Source organism: Thalassophryne amazonica, chromosome 16 (assembly GCF_902500255.1).
Source record: "Thalassophryne amazonica chromosome 16, fThaAma1.1, whole genome shotgun sequence".
Lineage (NCBI taxonomy): Eukaryota > Metazoa > Chordata > Actinopteri > Batrachoidiformes > Batrachoididae > Thalassophryne > Thalassophryne amazonica.
The window spans coordinates 41,220,098-41,239,172 of record NC_047118.1 but is presented as its reverse complement, the minus strand read 5'-3'; the positions used below and the strand labels follow the sequence as shown (position 1 = coordinate 41,239,172).

The 19,075-nt window shown below is 41.2% G+C and overlaps 1 protein-coding gene across 4 annotated transcripts in view; it reads right to left on the bottom strand.

Moving 5' to 3' along the window:
- Window positions 1–8,844: 8,844 nt before the first annotated feature.
- pdgfbb (platelet-derived growth factor beta polypeptide b) overlaps window positions 8,845–19,075 on the bottom strand; it is a 28,654-nt gene continuing 18,423 nt past the window's right edge. Inside the window, exons 2-8 of one of the 4 annotated variants that reach the window (XM_034190613.1) lie at window positions 18,744–18,840; window positions 17,850–17,906; window positions 11,997–12,190; window positions 11,721–11,912; window positions 9,680–10,481; window positions 9,347–9,503; window positions 8,845–9,270 (exon numbers count right to left, since the gene is read on the bottom strand). In XM_034190613.1, coding sequence (XP_034046504.1) covers window positions 9,361–9,503; window positions 9,680–10,481; window positions 11,721–11,912; window positions 11,997–12,190; window positions 17,850–17,906; window positions 18,744–18,840 — 1,485 coding nt within the window. In that variant the 3' untranslated portion in view covers window positions 8,845–9,270; window positions 9,347–9,360. The remainder of the gene's footprint in view (window positions 9,271–9,346; window positions 9,504–9,679; window positions 10,482–11,720; window positions 11,913–11,996; window positions 12,191–17,849; window positions 17,907–18,743; window positions 18,841–19,075) is intronic. The other 3 variants (XM_034190611.1, XM_034190612.1, XM_034190614.1) reach the window with 3 other exon arrangements.

Here is a 19,075-nt window from a genome sequence, read left to right as displayed (position 1 = left end):
AAAAAGAAGAATGGAAAGTTCAGTTGCAGTTCACCACAAAGCACATTAGAGATGCAAGCCTGGATCTGATCGGTTTTGTTGTGTGAAAATCCTTCTCTGCTCAACTCCACTATGAAGCTGTAGGGTTTTTTTGTTTGTGTGTTTGTATTTTCTGCATTGTCTTAATTTGGAAGTGTTGTGTCCCCTACCAGCCACCATACAATAGGGAACAAAATGAAATGTTATGCATACGCACTGTATTATCTGTATTGCAATGTGCTGCAGGCAGAAATAAACAAGAAAATATACTTTTTCAATGGTTTAAAGCCGGAGGTTTGTTTTTGTGTTCTTCATTAAATGTAATTATATGAGCAAAACGACGCACAGCAGCGCAAAGCTTGCTTATGGTACAGGGAGTCCCAAACAGGAAGTGCCAAATTTTGAGTCCAAAGTGAAACAGGAAATGTCGCTTCCTGGATTGACATAAAAGATCCTTTGGAATCTCGCGGGAACTCAGTAGCAAATTCACACTGAAAGAGGAAGTGCCAAATTTTGAGTCCACAGTGAAACAGGAAATGTCAAATGTTGAATTTCAATTTATTTTCATTTATATAGCGCCAAATCACAACAGAGTTGCCTCAAAGCGCTTCACACAGATAAGGTCTAACCTTACAAACCCCCAGAGCAACAGTGGTAAGGAAAAAACTCCCTCTGAGGAAGAAACCTCAAGCAGACCAGACTCAAAGGGGTGACCCTCTGCTTGGGCCATGCTACAGACATAAATTACAGAACAATTCACAGACAAATATAGAAGAAATGCTATTGGTGCACAGGACAGGAGGGTCGCCAATACAAATACAACTCCCATCTCTGGATGGAGCTACGCCTTAAACAGAGAGAAAAAACAGAATCAGGCATCAGAAAGACAAAAAATACTGTATAATTTGCCAGTATTAAACAACAAGAAAAACAGAAGAAATACTAAGGTGATCGCCGGCCACTAGCCCTAAACTTCACTAAAAGACACAGAATTTAGGTAAAGTTGAGGCCGTGACCCGCTCCAATTACTAATAAATGAATTAAAAGAGTAAAAAGCGTAAAACAAAACTGTACCAGTATGCTAGCCATACGAAAGGGAAAATAAGTGCGTCTTAAGTCTGGACTTGAAAATCTCCACAGAATGTGACTGTTTTATTGACGCAGGGAGATCATTCCACAGAACAGGGGCACGATAAGAGAAAGCTCTGTGACCCGCAGACTTCTTATTCACCTTAGGGACACAAAGTAGTCTTGCACCCTGAGAACGTACAGCCCGGGCCGGTACATAAGGTTTAATTAGTTCAGCTAAGTAGGGAGGTGCCAGTCCATGAATAATTTTATAGGTTAGTAGCAGAACCTTAAAATCTGATCTCACTGGGACAGGAAGCCAGTGAAGAGATGCTAAAATGGGTGTAATGTGGTTGTACTTTCTGCTTTGTGTCAAAAGTCTGGCTTGCAGCATTTTGAACCAATTGGAGACCCCTAATGCTAGACTGCGGTAAACCAGAAAATAGAACATTGCAGTAGTCCAATCTAGAAGAGATAAATGCATGGATCAGGGTCTCAGCATCAGCCATAGACAGGATGGGAGAAATCTTCACTATATTTCGCAGGTGGAAGAAAGCAGTCCTAGTAATATTTCTAATGTGGAGGCCAAAGGACAACAAAGGATCAAAAATTACCCCAAGGTTCCTCACTTTGTCAGTGTGATGTATGACACACGAGCCTAGGCTGAGCGTTAACTGGTCAAATTGATGCCGATGTCTCACTGGACCAAGAACCATCATACCAGTCTTATCAGAGTTTAAAAGTAGGAGGTTTCTAGACATCCAACTTCTCACTGCTGCAAGGCAATCTTCTACAGATTTTATGTGAATGAGATTAACAGTTGAACACTTCCTGGGATGGGTGGAGCTAAAACGGAGGCCAGGGTTGCACTGGACATCCCTGAAATCTGATTGGACACAGATGACTGACGTGTCACGGCACTGCACATCTGGTTGAAAGAGCTGCATTTTGAAAACAGTGAGTCACATTGACTGCTAGGTTCCTCCTGTCCAGTAGTTGGTGCTGTGTACTACAAAAAGTTCTAATCCACCTTAGTAGAAGATGAAAAATGTTTTCCTCAGATTTGAACTGAACACGTTGTTTGAACCGTGGACTAATAATGACACCAAACTTATATTGGTGATTAAACGACTGTCCAGGTTGTTAAAAGCGACATTACTCCTTTAATTTGTGTTGCCTCATATTTTTGGTATTATTTGTATTTGAAATGGCATAAACAAATTAAAATGTGTGAAATACCAAGTGTTCCAATACTTTTGTAGGGCACAGTATCCTAACATTATGATGAGTGCAAAATGAGAGTGGTATTCTTATTGTTTTGTCTAAGAATTTTCACTGTTGCGGTGCTTCATGTGAAATCAGTCATATTGTATGTCATATTGATATGACAATATTGAGATGCGATAATTGGCCATATTGTACAGCCCTACTGTCAACTAGCTGAAAACTTTGCATATTCATTTACATCTACATTTTAAAAAGTTAAAAAAAAAAAGTTTAAAATTAAAAAAAAAAAAGGTTAAAGTGGCAAGGGGTTAAGAGGGCTGTAATTAGGGGGTCTGTGGGGTGGAGCCCCCCCGAAGATGAAAGGCAAAAAAGGAAAATGCTTAAAAGGGCAGGGGGTCTGTGGGGGGAGCAGAGCTCCCCCAGAAGCTGAAAGGTTTTAGCCATGCTAATGCTCCCCTGAAGGATTTACTCAAAAAAGTCTGAAGGACCTAAATGACATGGTGAAATGCTGACGAACTTCACTCATTTATGTCCGTGACATATATATATGTTATTTAAACATAAGTATCTGTGCAAAACGTTTGTAAGCATGAAAACCTCGCACTTGAGAAATGCATGTGTTTCTCTTCTCTTCACCAATGACACAATGCTGGAATTCCAGACATGCCGATTTTGACTTCCTGTGTTTTGTGCACATCTTTGGGTATGACTTCCCGCCTGACAAGGTGCAGGCTAGATGGACGCAGCGACTGCAATGTCACAGTGACCTCAAACGCACCGCCGTGATGATCTTAGAGGAATAAAAGTGGAGACAACTTGATGTGTTTCCTAGAACTCAACTTTTTTTAGGTGTTGAGCTCCAAAAAGAACAGACACCTTCCTCTGTCTCCATGTTCCCATCAGAAGCCTATTGTTCCTGAAAGGGAAGGTGGCTTCAGTCTGAGTGTGTCGCTGTAAATAAAGACACGGCGGTATTGATTCTCAATGGCTGGGCCAAGAAAAGGAGCAAGACGCCAATAAAAGAAGGTGTGTTGATGGAAAAACGAGCGTGTTGGTGTGCGTGTGTCGTCGGCACACACAGTGCACTGTCCTTTGTCGTACATAAAAACAGGAAAATAAAAGTTGTGGAAGGTGCAGGAGGTGCGTGGCGTCAAACAGATGCTTGTGTAACCTCCAGTTCAAAGGCCTCCTGTTTCCTCACCACATCAGTGTGTCCAGGACAAACCCACACACTGTTTTCATTTATTTAATCACTGATCACTCAGATTTTCACACAAAGTGAGGAAGACACAAGCAGGACATCTGAGAGAAATCCTGGGAAAATATATGTGTATCAAGAGAACGCCTGCAAACCAGATTTTTTGGAACTTTAAAATAGCGTAGTGTCGTTATTAATGTGCTGTTATGAGGCTTTACAAATTAGAGAAACTGGTAAACCTCACCTCCTCCTGCATCATCGACACCATGGAAGTGACTTGGGTCCTGGATGGCAACCACCGGTCCATTCCTATGTCTCCAAAATAACCAGAACAACCATCTGTCTGCCGCAGCCAGGTGAAACCTGGACATCCCAATGGCCTTCTCCAACTACTGGGGTGCTTAACACTCACGCACCTCTACGATGAATCATGCACAGGGAAATGCACCGCATTTTTGCTACTTTGAACATCTTCTTCTTTGTCTTTGGGCTGTTCCCGTTAGGGGTCGCCTCAGCAGATCAATCGTTTCCATCTCACCCTGTCCTCTGTAGCTTCCTCTGTCACACCAGCCACCTGCGTGTCCTCCTTCAGCACATCCATAAACCTCCTCTTTGGCCTCCCTCTTCTCCTCCTGCCTGGTGGCTCCATCCTCAGCATTCTTCTCACTATATACACTGGGTCCCTCCTCTGCACTTTGAACATACTGTCATTTATTTCTGCCTAAACTAATTTCTCAAAAGCAAACAAAACAAAAAAGATTTCTTCCAAGCGAATTGGTCCTCAAATGTAAATACAACACTTGATCATTTTAATGTGACTAGAGTCAACACTTTGTCTTATTGGCGCACTGTAACAAAAGTGAAAGTGAAGTAATTCTAAAGGCTTTCTGTCGTTGATCAGCAGTGAAGAGAATCAAAGAACTTCATCCAGATCATCACCAGAGTGATCTTTCACTTATCGTGAAAATTGTCCAGTTTAGTGAAACGCAACTCAAAACACAAATGCAACAGATATGAGTTGCAACAGTACTCTAAATGACTGGAGACAGTCTTGCTCTTAAGTGTTTAATGCTGCAGAGTTGAAACAACACTCTCTACAAGTGTTATTTTAATTAATTTCATCAAAGAGTGAGAAAGGAGAAAAAGCAATTCTTCGTCCTTTGGTGGTCCAGTGACGGTCTGTTGGTGGTCCAGCTCTGGTCCACTGGTGGTCCAGCTGTGGTTCACTGGTGGTTGAGCTCTGGTGCTGGCCCAATGGTGCTCCAGTGGTGGTCCATAGTGATCTGTTGGTGGTTCAGTGGCAGTCCAACTCTAGTTCGTGGTTGAGCTCTGGTCCAGTAGCGGTCCAGTGCTAGTCCAATGGTGTTGATCCAGTGGTGATCCATAGCCGGTCCAGTGGCAATCTGTTAGTGGTCCAGTGATGGTCCAGCTCTAGTCCAGTAGAGGTTTAGTAGTGATTCACCAGTGGTCAAGCTCTGGTCCAGTAGTGATCCAGTGCTTGTCCACCGGTGGTAAAGTGGTGGTCCATAGCTGATTCATTGGCCATCCATTAATGGCATGGCGGTTGTTCAGTGGTGTTTCAGTGCCGATCCAGCAGAAGTCTAGTTGCAGTCCATAGTTTGTCTACTGCTTCAGTCCTGTGAAAAGCAGTTTATTGTCTTTGTGAGTTAAGAAACAGTCAATGTTCCCCTGGCCGAAAAAAAAATTCCTCTGGAGGAAAACAGTCGGGCGATTTGACCTTCAGGCTTGATAAGCCTGTAATGTTATGGTTTGAGCAGTGAAAAACACTTTTTAACAGTTCCACTTGCACAACCAAATCCAAATTATGAATTAAGAATATTCTCAATTATGAATTAAGAATATTCACCGGTGTCTGAAATCTTCAGCTTCAACTCCAAGGCACGCATCTGCTCCAAGATGTCATCCAATTTGCGTCTGAGTTCAAGAGTCATCGCAGTCTGAGAATGCTCTGCCTTGCCAACCTCGTTAATCATGACGGACAAGCGAGGGGCCGTGTAGTGGTTCTTGATGCCGCTGTCTTGCCTATTTTCTGGTAGATCAGGGTAGCACATAAGCCAAAAAGTACCAGCCCTGCTACCATAAGACCAAAAATGAATAAATCCTTGACGTCCTCAACAGAGAAAGGCGCCAAGCATGCCACACACCAGGAACTCCAGGAGTCGAGAACATAGCCCGCAGGATACGTTCCATCTTGGCAGGTAGGATCCCCCGGTCCTGACCTTGTAGAAAAATGGTGTCACTAGCATTCAGAGACCAGCTGATCAATTCTATGGTTAATCCAATAGTAGTCCAATAGATCCAGAATCCAATATAATTTGAGGAATTCATAGTCTGGTGAAATAGGGACTTGAAGGTTAAAGGCAGAGAAGAGATAAGGGAGAGTGGAGGAGATGCGACCGCCCTTGTCAGAGTCCCAAGATGACCACACCATGACTGTGGGAAAGATGAACATAATTCTGTCAGACTCCATGTGGGGTGCGGCCAATGATATTGCACATACCGAAATCAAAGTTTTGGTTGCAGCAGCATTTCCAAACAGAATTTTCAGAAATTGAAAATGCTTCTTTCTATATTGTTTTTTTCCCACACATGGTCATCTGTGTTGCTGTTGTTTTGTTTGTTTGTTTTGCTTTAAATCTTTTTTAGTGTGTAACCCCAAAATTTTTAATGCCCCCCCCCCCCCCCCCCAAAAAAAAAAAAAAATCTGCAGCCAGCACTGTACAGGGTTTCTAAGCAAACCACTAGAGTGGCCATTTTTCTTTTAATCGTGGTGGAGTTCCAATCTCAGATTTGCAGTGTGGACCATCATTTTGTTTCACATCAGTTTTTGTGGAATTAATTCTTCATTAGGTTTTTTTTTTTTTTTTTGTAACAGATTTTTTTTTATAACAATCATGTTGTTGGGACCAAACAGCCTTATCATCCTTTTAGATCACTGGGTCGGCTATAGACCATCCTTTCTCTTTAGTCCCAGTCTCTGGTCCTTCAGAGACACTCCCACACTGTCACGGTAACTAACCCCCGTGTGTGTGTAAGAATGACTCTCGGCATGCCTGTGTGTTTTTGTGTGCCACGGTCAAGAAGCATCAATGCTTTTGTCATCCCCGTTTCTGTTTGAAGTCCACGGGGGTTGTTGGGGAGCTGCTGCAGAGCAGGCGTCCCACCTCCGTGCTGAATGTGGAGGCGGCGTGCTGTTTAGAAGTAGTGCTTGTGTGTGAGTTTGACAGTGGAGCAACAGGAAGTCGTGCCTGAATACATGAACGCACGTGGTCTTAAGAGCAGGGTTAAGGGTGACTTCTTCTTTTTCTTTTCTTTTTTTTTTTTTACAGATAGAAGAATTAAAAATCAGACAAGTAAATTGTGTGGTGTTGTAAATTACAAAAAAAAAAAACAATATACAGGTGTCCATCTGGTTTAATGGAAACATATTTCAAAAACCAAAGTGTTACTATGGTAATGGCCAAAAACCACTGCGATGAGAGAAGAGATCTTAGACTTAAATTACTCAGTGACACTAAGTTTCCATTTGACTGGAATGACTGCAATTAACTGGAAACTCCTGTTTTGACCTTTCACCTCAGTTAGTAATCTCTGAGGTTGGAGAGCACATGTTTGCCTAAATTAGTCAATTTGATCCAAATAAGCATTATTTGTATAACCAACCAGACATTTACTTTTGAATTTTGACCCTGTGATGAAATGACCTTTCACTGTAAACGGGTCAGCCCAGAAATTCATTAGATTTATTTTCACAGAAAATATAAAGAATCACACTTTCAGCTTATGGTGATGGAATACATAAAGGGAAATGATTTTGTACGTTAAAGATATTTTGAACATAAAATCAAGACCTCCAACCCCTCCCCACCTTCTGCCCCTCAAAATATTGGGGTTATGCGCTGAAGGAAAAAATTACCTGATTACATACACTGAAAAAAGGGAATAGTTGAACCAGCTTAAATGAATTGTTTCAATTGGTAACATCTAAATTAATTAAGTTGTTTGAACTTAAGTTTGTAAGTTAGAGTTGATCTAACTTACTAAATTAAGTTCAAACAACTTAATTCATTTAGATGTTACCAACTGAAACAACTTTTTAAGTTGGTTCTTTTTTCAGTGTACTGCGTACACAAAATGTATGCTGTTTGAAAGACAGTCATGAAAGAAATCATCTGAAAAGAAAGAAAAAAGTGGAACAAGTGCACATTTAAGCACATTAACTTTTTTTTTATACCAGTATGAAAACAGCATTAGGTGGAAACGTCATCACAAACATTCCTTTTTTTTTTTCCTGTTAACTCTCACATCAACACAGACATAAATACATAATAGTTCTGAACTGGCATGATGTAGAATGTTAAAAAAAAGATCAATAACTTAATATATTTGGCTGGATCAATCATACAAACAAATCGCACTCATCATCGCTAAAAAAGAGATCATAAAATAAAAATGGCTGTGATAATGCCAGAGGACAAATTAATTGCTCAAATTGTGTGTGTGTAAGATCAATAAGGCAATACAGTGAGGGGTTTGAAGAGACGTAGGCAGGCCTTTCAGTACTTTCAGAAACAGGTTAAAAGAAGCACAGCTGCTTCTGCAATTACGTGATGGAAGATAATATCCAAAATAAGTGTAGGCGTGAGTGCATAATTTCATATAAACACACAATGACACATTTTAACACAGAAATTTAACACTGTATAACACTGGAAGGGCACGAAAAGTCCTTGTAAGAAAAACACACATGTATTTGTTCCATAGTTATACCAGTCTCTTTCTGTTGGAATAACCCAGCCTTAACAACAAATTCAGTCACTGTTGCACATCTCATCCCTACATGCAATTTTTTTTAGGAAGTTAATAAAGGTCCACAGTGAACGGTGACTATAAATAAATACAAATATCGCACAGATGTAAATCTGTCTTCCCTTATTACTCAGAAAGCACATTACCTTTCTTTTCTTCTACAAAGCATTGGTGGAATTTGGATAAAAGAAACCATAACAATGCAACAATTGCAATTGTAGGTTTTTGTTACCTCTTAATATGTGTTATTCCAGTGTTTGCAGTGAGTTAAATAAAATTAAATACATTAAAACAACAGACCATTACTGTTTTAATTATCAAATAAATGATATCAGGCATTGATGTAGTGATGACACAAACACAGTCTGTGCTCACTAAAGCACTATGGACTTTTACCATGCAAGGAAATACCACTTTTTTGAGTATTCTCTTTTTTGCCAATTGCACTTGGTAATGTGGAGTCATCACAAAATGAAGTCTTTTCAGCAACAAAGTTTTTTTTCATTATGCTGGTAAAATCCCTGTATAGACTTGCTTCCATCATCATATAAGTGCAATCTCTCTTAGTTGATATCATGCAAAGTTCCGAGTTGAGTTTTGTGATTGCACTAAATTTCATAGTTCCACAGTTATATGGTTTTCCTGCGTTTCCCACATGATTTGTCTTTCATCAGGGTTCCAGGTGCACCAACACCTCGCATTGTAGTGCCAAGTATTCTCTTTAAAAAACAGTTAAACCCTGTATTTCTATTCCATTTTCTTCTTTCTGTGTAAGCATCGTTATGGTTTCACCGAGCAGAGGTTAGTAGTGTTACTGAGGAGATCTCACAGAACGAGCAGGTTATCAGCAAATGAAGAAACATGTTGATGAAGTGCATCGCTGTGCTGCACCACTGGATAATCCACAAAATGCACCAAGGTCTGCATCTCTGATGAAGAAAAATAGGAAGATATTTTATTCATAAAATTATTGCTTATTGTGTTTGATTATTTCTATGTGCTCACCTGCGTTTTTAGTCCTACATTAGCATTGCTCTCATAGCTGCCTTGCTAATCTGTTTGCGATTCTTTCTCTTGCGTTTCTTCACCGGGTTTGGGCGAACTGGAGGCCTGGGTCCTGCTATAACAGGTGCTTTCTGTGTGGTTGTCTGAGATGTTGTCTCTGACAAAGTAGAGTTGAATGAAGTGCAAGAAAATGAAAAATGTAATTTAATGTTCAACGTATAAACAAGCTAAGACATCTAATATATAGTTAATGCGAGTATTTCAAATGTAACAAAATCTGAAATTGTCCTTTTGTAATTTGCTGGTTGTAAGCTAATAGATGATATCTGTTACCTGATTTGTGTGTTGTTGTTTGCAGATGATGATGTTTATTATGCAGGTGATGTTGACTGTCCTCTTTATCCTTTTGCTTCTGTATTTTCTCTTCGTCTAGTTTTATTTCCTGCTGTCTCAGTATCTCCTTCTCATGGTGCAGCTTCTTGTAGAGATGTAGATGCTCACGTCTCTCCTCCTCAGTATTTATTATCTGCTCCTCATCTGGGGTCTCAGTGTTTTTATGTGTCTCTTGTTCCCGAGGCTCTGGATTTGGCTCTTTGGTGGGCTGAAACCTATTCCTCTCAGTGGTCAAGCTGAACATTGTTTGAATATTCTCATTGGTAGATGGAGGAACATCATTTGTGTGGCTGTTGGGCATGCCAGTGGCCATGCCGCCATTTCTCTCTTGGAAGCCTAGAATCTCCTGCTTGCCCAATTCAACTTTCCCTTTAGTCATGTTGAGCAATGCCCATTCCCCATCTTCCACTCCCTTGTTCTTTTCTTTAACAACATCCAGTGAAGAAAAAGTTTTATTTCCATCTGATGATCTCCCATGATTCCTCTCGGTAGCCTCCTGATTTTCAGTTTGGGCTTTAGTCTCAGAGACCCTGGTGGAGTTATGTACCCAGTGTGGACCAAACAGGATACCCTCACCAAACTGAGATGTGTCCTCCCCAACTAGACTGTACCCTTCTCCAGGTGGGGTGAAGGTGTCTCCTCTGGGGCTCCAGTGCTGCTCCAGGAGCTCCTCCAGGCTGGTTTTCTGGTTCTGCTTCAGCTCATCCCATTGATGGAGTTCATCCTTGGAATCAAACACCACCTTTGACAATAAAAATCTGAACTTAGTTCAGCTTTATGGAGTACACTTTATCAGAGGTGGGACGAAGTCACCATCAAGTCACTATCAAGTCATGAATCAGAAAGTCCCAAGTCAAGTTTCAAGTCATAATGACCACCAATTGTTTGCAAGATGTCTTGAGACTTGACTTGGGAATTGCAGATTGATGACTTGAGAATGACTTGACAGTGACTTCGTCCCACCTCTGCACTTTATCATACGTAGTTCATTCATCTGTCACCTGACTGGATTTGAACAAATTTTATTTTGTACTAAGTTAATGAGGATTTAATAACAGTGAAGTTATAAGCTACACTGTTAAAAATACATTAAACTAAATAATACTATAACACTGAAATACATGAAATATGGAAGTTTTGTCTTGCTAATAACTTCTATCAGAATAGCCATGCATTAAAATTTTGTGTAATGTTGAAGATGCACTTCACACATAACCACCACACAGCTCACATCATAGCCACCCACCACAACACTAAGGTGATTATAATATACACAAAACAACAAACAGCATGCACAGTAATGCTTAGGGATGTCCCATTCAAGTTTTTTGCCTTCAATCCCAATCAGAATCATTTAATATTGATTATCTGCTGGTACAAAGTGCCGAAGCAAAACTTCTATTTTCCTACATAATGCATTTGCAACAAGCACAGTAACACTGCAAGTACATTAGTCAGTCCAGTGACTATGCTTGACAACTGAACAGCTCTGCAATACATTAAGAAAAAAACTACCTGCAATCCAAGCTGCTTTCTTTTGAACAAAATAACAAAGGAAGAGATGTTTTTGTGATTGGATTTCTCATTAGTTCCACTGAGTGCAGCAATGTTGTTAACAGCACTAAAGAAAGTGGGATGTCGTGAATGTTGGTGTTTTACATCTGATCACTAGGTGTCAGTAATATTAACTAAATGTGTGGTAAGACAGGAGACACAGGAGTAGGTAATAATGCCCACTCCTGTCCAGTTAGTGGCTGTAAAGCACCAACAAAATTCCAACCACCAACAAACAGAAGAAGAAAAGGTAAGAAGCAGAAGTTGAGACTGGATAAACAAAAATCTACTGTGAATCGGAAACTACAAGGAGTGAAGCAATCTATGCATTGAGGCCATGAGAACAGACTTGAATGTCCTTGGATCTGGTGCATACAAATGAGATGGGATTGGGACATCCCTGCCCAAGATAATTCTGCTTCTGTACCTGCCCATGTGCTTCGTTGAGTGTCTGATTTCTTTGGTGGTCCTTATTGTGGTTGTGTTGTCTGCGAGATGACTTTTTCTTGGGTATTGGTGGCCGTGGAGCGGGCTGACATCGGCACTCCACATGATCCACCACTGACACCACCGCTTTAGCATATGTCGGTTTTTTGTTGACATACTCGATCTTCATGACCTGAGAACAACAGAAGTCACAGATTGTGATGGGTGGCAAAACCATTCTTGTGTGTTGATAGTTCTATTTTTGTTGGTTGTTTACCTGCAAGTATCTGGTGTGTGTGAGAACAGGAACACACTGCAGGCTTTTGGTGTTACAGCAGCCAGAGCATCGCTGTACCTCCACGCAGGGTGGCCACAGCATAAAATTAGCATTGCTTCGGTCCAGCATAGCCCTGGTGACCTCCACCACCTCTGTACGCACTTTACACAGAGCCTGTTGGGCTGGCTGAGCGTCTAAGGAATGAGATTTGAGACTAAGCATGAATGACATGTTGTATTCCCAAATGCCAGATGTGTTAAAAATCTAAACCCTTTACACACATCCGGTGTTTCGCAGTTGCATTCTTCCACTTCCGCAACATTTCCAGACTCCACCCATCCCTGTCCCAATCCAATACCAAAATTCTGGTTCATTCCTTTGTCACATCTTGCATTGATTACTGCAACGTCCTCCTCTCTGGACTCCCCTACAAACTCATTAACAGACTGCAAGTCATCCAGAACTCAGCTGCCTGGATCATTACCCACGCCACATCATCAGATCACATCACCCCATTCTCATCCAACTTCACTGGCTTCTTGTACAATACCACATCCACTATAAAAACCTTCTCCTCACCTACAAAGCTCTTCACAACCTAGCCCCCACTTACCTCTCTGCTCTCCTGCAGCAGTCCACCTCTGCTGGACTGCTTACAATCCCCACCTCACACCTCAGTACCATGGGTGCCCGCGCCTTTAGCTGCTCAGCAACCAAACTCTGGAACCCCCTCCCCCACACATAAGACAATCAAACTCCATCATATCATTCAAGTCCCAACTCAAAACCCATCTGTTCAAACTGGCATATGACCTCCAACTAGAGACTGTCACTTGTTTTTACATTGTTTTGTTTTAATAGCGTTTGTGATCTTTTATGCTTTTACTTTTTGTAAGGTGACCTTGGGTGACTTGAAAGGCGCCTCCAAATAAAATGTGTTATTATTATTATAGTTGTGAAATCTCACACCGTCTGACGGCCCGTGACTCACGCAAGAGGTCGTTTCAGCAGAGTTCCGGTTTAGGGTACAATGTGAATGTGTCATCATCATAATCACTTGTAAACTCACTGAATCAGCGCCATTCACATCCTAGCTTCGCCATTGTTTATATGAGCTGTGAGACAACGGAACTTGGCTGGCACTGCGGTGCATTCTGGGAAATGCAGGCGGCCACCAGAGGCACAATGGAAATGCTAAAACACTGAATACATACAAAATTATAATGTTCTGTGTTATCCAAATGAGTTCTAACTTTAATTGGTTCTAGGAAACCTGTTTGAAATGTCAGACCTGAAACAACCTGCCGAACAAACCACTTATTAAAGACAAAAACACATTGGATAGTTTGAGTTCCATAGTTAACATCATCTATCTGAAATCTCCCAAGTTGCTAACAGATGAAGTTAAATCAAGTCTGGGAGTATGCACCAATTCAACCACACCATACATCAGCCACAGCAAGGTGAATCTTGGGTGTCCCCTTGGACTTCTCCAGCTGCTGAAGTCCTCACCCCTCAGGCACCTATGTGCTGGATCATGCACCACATGGCCAAAATGTCGTACCCGACATTCACTCAAAATTTAAGTGACAATCCTCATCTGAGTCTCTCTAATTAACCTCCGATTTGATAAGTAGTCTTTCCAGTGGTACCCAACGATCATGTGAAGAGACCTGGTACCGAAGAGATCCAGTCTTCTCCTTAGGTCACTGGTTAGTGTCCAAGTCTCACAACCATACAGCTAGACACGAAACACCAGGAGCGTAAAGACCTGGAAATTTGTTCTCCCGTAAAGAATCCCACAGAAATCCAGAACCATAGCAATTATTAGGGTTCAAACAAACCCAGTTTTTCTCAACAAAACAGACCTCCTTCAAATCCGTCAGTCCATCATCCATCAGTTTCCCCTCAGCCTGAGCTAATGTGCGCCAAGAGTTTCTCTGAGTTACAGTTTGTGTAATTAATATTTTATGGTTCAAAAAGATTCTTCTGTTTTTCCTCCATGTGCCATAAAGGGAATCATGTTAGCTATCCTGTGTAGTTTAAACACGAGCTCGTTAACACGTTCTCGTATTCAAATTGAATGCAGCACTGATATTTTCGGATGATGTCTAATGAGTCAAACATCTGTTTTATTGTGACAGCAACAAGGTTAATGAGAAGGATTATTATAGTGTCACTAAAACCATTCTTGTCACATTAATCAACTTCCAGGACGGCTGAGTGAACACGCCTCGGGTTGTCCTCTAATGAGGATGGAGCACCTCTTCCCTCATGAGAGAAATCAGGAATCCTTCACACCAGTAAGTAAACTCAACTATTAAAGTTATGATGCTTGAGTGAAGGGCAATATGACTGTAAATGCTGGATAAATATGTTCCCTGAACCTCTTTCCTCTGCAATGGTGTGCATTTAGACAAATGCTTTGGTAGAAAAAAGAAAGTAATCAACTCCTTGTGTTTGACCCTTTTTTGAAATTTCACACTAATTTAAATAGGACATGTATGAGGGTACCAGGTACAGATAAATCAAAGTTGCTTCATGTATCCTTATTTCTTTTTTAAAAGTGAGGATTAAGCATATCACAGTCAAACGTAGAAATCTAGACACCAGTTGCAAGGACTGGAATTTGTTAGATCTTTCTAAAGCATTTAATTAGACTGTAGGGTCAGAAAGTGCTTTGAAACCAAAGACTGTTTTTGACATCTGATGTTAGGGCCCGGTCCCACTGGCGTTTAGGGAGATTTGTGTATGAACTGCACACAAAATTGGTTTATATTCGCTAAACATCTGCAATATCCGTGAAACATGCTTGTATGAGTCGGCCGACATCCGCACAAAACGACAATTATCCGCAGAAGCACGTTTTTCCATTGCCAGGATTTTTGAGCTGCACAAAATTTTGGTTGCGGATGACAGCCACCTTACATATGCAATACATACACAATCTATGCACTGTATATCCACCATTATGTGCTGATATCCGCAACTGACGGGGAACTGCGGCTTGGCAACGGACTGGGACAGTGTGTAAAATGGATATACGAGGTCTGTTAGAAAAGTATCCGACCTTTTTATTTTTTTCAAAAACCTGATGGATTTGAATCACGTGTGCTTGCATGAGCCAACCTTGAACCTTCGTGCTGGACTCCAAAAAATGATGCCCACCTCTTCCACCATTCGGAAGACTCAGACGGCTTTCGGTGGTTTTTCAGTCGTGTGACTATCCGAGAAATTGAGGAAGAGGTGAGTATGTCAACACGGTGGCGCTTTTGCTCCATCGGCAGCTTCATGCCAAAGCCATCGGCATGAATTTCGCCACCACTCTTTTCATGGCCAAATCTTCTGTCACAGTGGAATGTGCCGAAAAAGTGCTGATGTCCACCTCTTCCGCAATTTCTCAGATAGTCACACGACGGTCCCACATCACCACAGTGTTCACTTTGGAAATGATCTAGTCATTTCAGCATGTTGATGGCCGCCCGGAGCGCGGCTCGCTCTCCACCGTTGTGCGGGCATCTTAAATCCGCTTGTACCACTCCTTAATCTGTGTGATGCCCAGAGGATCGTCACCGAAAGCCGTCTGAATAATCCGAATGGTTTCCACCTGGCTGTCGCCCAGTTTCTGGCAAAATTCGATGCAGTCGTGCTGCTCCAGTCGTTCCACCATTTTTCTTGCGAAGAAAATCCGATGAGAGACTCCACCTATCCTCACACAAAGGCTGCTTACCAGCAAATGACGCAATCGACAGGCGTGAAAAAACTCACGCATGTGCACGAAGGTTCAAGGTTGGCTCATGCAAGCACACGTGATTCAAATCCATCAGGTTTTTGAAAAAAATAAAAAGGTCGGATACTTTTCTAACAGACCTTGTATAGCGTGCCTATTACGTCCACATCACGAACTAAAATAAGTTGTGGCAAATGCATACAGATTGGCCACGAATAAAGTGTTTGTATTACGTCTGCTTTGCGGACAATTTGTGAATGCATAACAAACAGAAATCAACATACCTGCCAGTCATTGCCAGTCCACCTGTGGAGATGTACAGATGTAGTTATGGATCCCCAAAGACGTAGTGTGATAGTTGCTGCCATCCAACAACATACCAATCAACATGTCGAACCCAGCAATTGCTCCAGAGGCTGTGGTGTTGGTGTGAATAGTGATGCCGACAGGCCCGAGTGCACTGCTGTTATGACCGCAATGCAGAAGCCACGCACATGCATTACAACCGCTGTTGCCGCCACACATGCGAGGTGTAGTCTCAATACACGCGTTATACGTCCGTGATTGTTCATCATATATTCGCTATACATTATTAATATATCCGTAATTCATACTGAGACATTTGTCATTTTTGGCCAATTTTGTTGCGGGCCACAATGAACGCCCGTAATTTGTATACTCAATTCATGCACAATTAATCCTCTACCCAAGTGATTTTCAACCTTTTTTGAGCCGCGGCACCCTTTTTATATTTACAAAATCCTGCGGCACACCACCAACCAAAATAATATTATAATTCTATTACCTCTGGTTTTGCACAAAACCCAATTATCGCAATAGATACAGAAAGCACCACATTTTGAAAATCTTCAAACATTTTGCGCTCTGATCTCAAGTAGGACTGTCACGATTAGGAATTTCTGGAGACGATTAATTGTCAGGCAAATAATTGCGATTGACGAATATATTGTCTATTTTTTTTCTTTTTTTCCCTTCTACTATTGTAGTATAATTACACAACTCTGGAAGAACGTTTGGCTTCTGTGAGTGGAGAAACTGGGAATAGTGCAACATTTTTATTTTTATCTTCATTTTACATACAGTCCCAACTTTTTCTGAATTGTGGTTGTTTCTGTTGCATTTCTGAAATTGTTTCTCCTCATCAGTCATGTTTTGTGCTTAAACACTGCATTAAGCCCATATTGAACAAATAAATACCTTTGGAAAGTAACAGCTGTTAAAGTTCAGAGTTCTCACCTGCTTTTTGTGATCTGTGCGTCTGAACATTGTTTTTTTTTTTTGTGGCTCAGTTCATTCATATATTCTCATTTTTTAAATATGTTTTTAAAGATATTTGACCGTTTATTTCATCTCATGATCTCATAAATTCAGCATACGACACGCACATGGTGTGAACAGGACGGTAACGGCAGAATCACACCTTTAGAGAAAGTTCTGAGAGAGGTAAAGGCAGCTTCACGTTTTCGTTTTGTTAACATGTTCACTCGGGTTAAAATCCTCTCTCTGCTCCGCGCTCGCTGCGCACTGAACGTGTCGCGCCTGCATTCAGGAATCTCCCTCACCCACCCCCTCCCTCGCAGTCTGCAGCCTGTTAACTCCGCGCACGCGCACACACAAGCACAGACACACACACCGACAGCTCCGCATTTTAGACGGCTTTTGAAGAAGACGGCACTGTTTTAATCGGCCGTCAGCCTCCTTGTTATTGTCCCGCCTTAAGATGAGAGCGAGGCTGCAGCACAATGACGTCAGATTCTGAGTCGTTTTATGCTTTGTGGATAAAATAAATAATTCACGGTAATCGCGAATATGAAAAATAATTGCAATTGACGAATATTGTAATAATTGTGACAGCCCTACCCACTGCACCCCTGACGATCGATCACGGCACCCTAGGGTGCTGCAGCACCCCGGTTGAGAATCATTGCTCTACCCAGTGGGACCGGGCCTTTACAGCTGAAGACATTGTTTTCCTTCATTGCTTGTAGATGTTGTTGATGAGCTACATCACAAATGCAAATAAGAATCATGGCTTTAAAACACTCAGTAATTATAGATTAAACTGGAAAAACACGGAGGAAAAAGAATTGTTGCAAACTCACCAAGGCTTCTTGGGAGCCTGTGACCTCCATTGGGAAGTGAAGTTCCATCCTCCTCTTCTGAGGAAAATCATTAATAAAGGTACAATTTGTTACACAGAATTGTTGACTTGCAATTACTTGCATGTGTGTTTGTATGAGGATCAGCGAAAACTCATTCATGCATTGTGCATGTTCTGTGTCTGCTTTTTCCTTACTGACAATGTCAAATATTCACAGCTAAATACAAAACAAACCACATTGTCTTTTTACTTTTCTTCAATGTTTCTTGTACCTTTAACAAACCAATGATAACACATTAATGCCACTTCAAAACTTTTTAAAATTCGGCAAAGACGTTTTGGCTGAACAACAATATACAGTTTTTGTATATTCTGTGTTAGTATGCGCCCTCGGCCAATGTGCTTGATGAATTCCTGCGCAAAAAGCAGTTCCCAGATAATTGTGATATATTCCTGAGATAATGAGTATATCTCATCTAAATCAATTCTAAAATTTACTGGTAATAAAATTCTAAAGATAACTGAAGTTTCAAGAGTGGCAGTAATAAATATGTATGAAACTTAAAGTTTACAAGCAACTTCACCTTTTATTGCTCAAGCACACTGTAAACATTGACACGATGGAGTTTGATGCAGAAGAGTTCAGAAAGATACGATTGGAATGGTTTGATCACCATTTACAGTTGGCGATGAAAGACTTGTGTGTTAACTTTGTGTTAAAGTCAGAACAAGAAGCTGCAGTGAAAGAGATCTATCTGGGAAGAGACACACTCTACATGTTGCCCACAGGTAGGCATTTGCTTTCATTTTAATGTTCTCCAGGAAAATCCTCACTCCAACAAGAGCACCACGCTGTATATATATATTTTTCTCTTTATTCAGCGCTGGTATTCACCTATGGAGTCAGTGAGCAGCAGCAGCTGAAGGTCCTCTATGGAGGAGATTGGATTGTTTCTAACCAGCTCCACCAGGGCTGCAGGCAGAGGGTCCCCCTGAAACACAGCACAGCAGGAGAACACTTAGGGTCTGATTTATGGAAGGTTTGCATGTGTAAAAATATGTGCAAACACCATTGCACTCACAAATAGAGCAGTAGACCCCTCAGATCACTCAAATCATTAATATCGTTATAGTTACAATTTTTCAGCGATTTGTAATAATATCACATATTCTGTGCAATAATATTGTATACTTGTGTACATCACTTGAACACTCATGCAATATTAT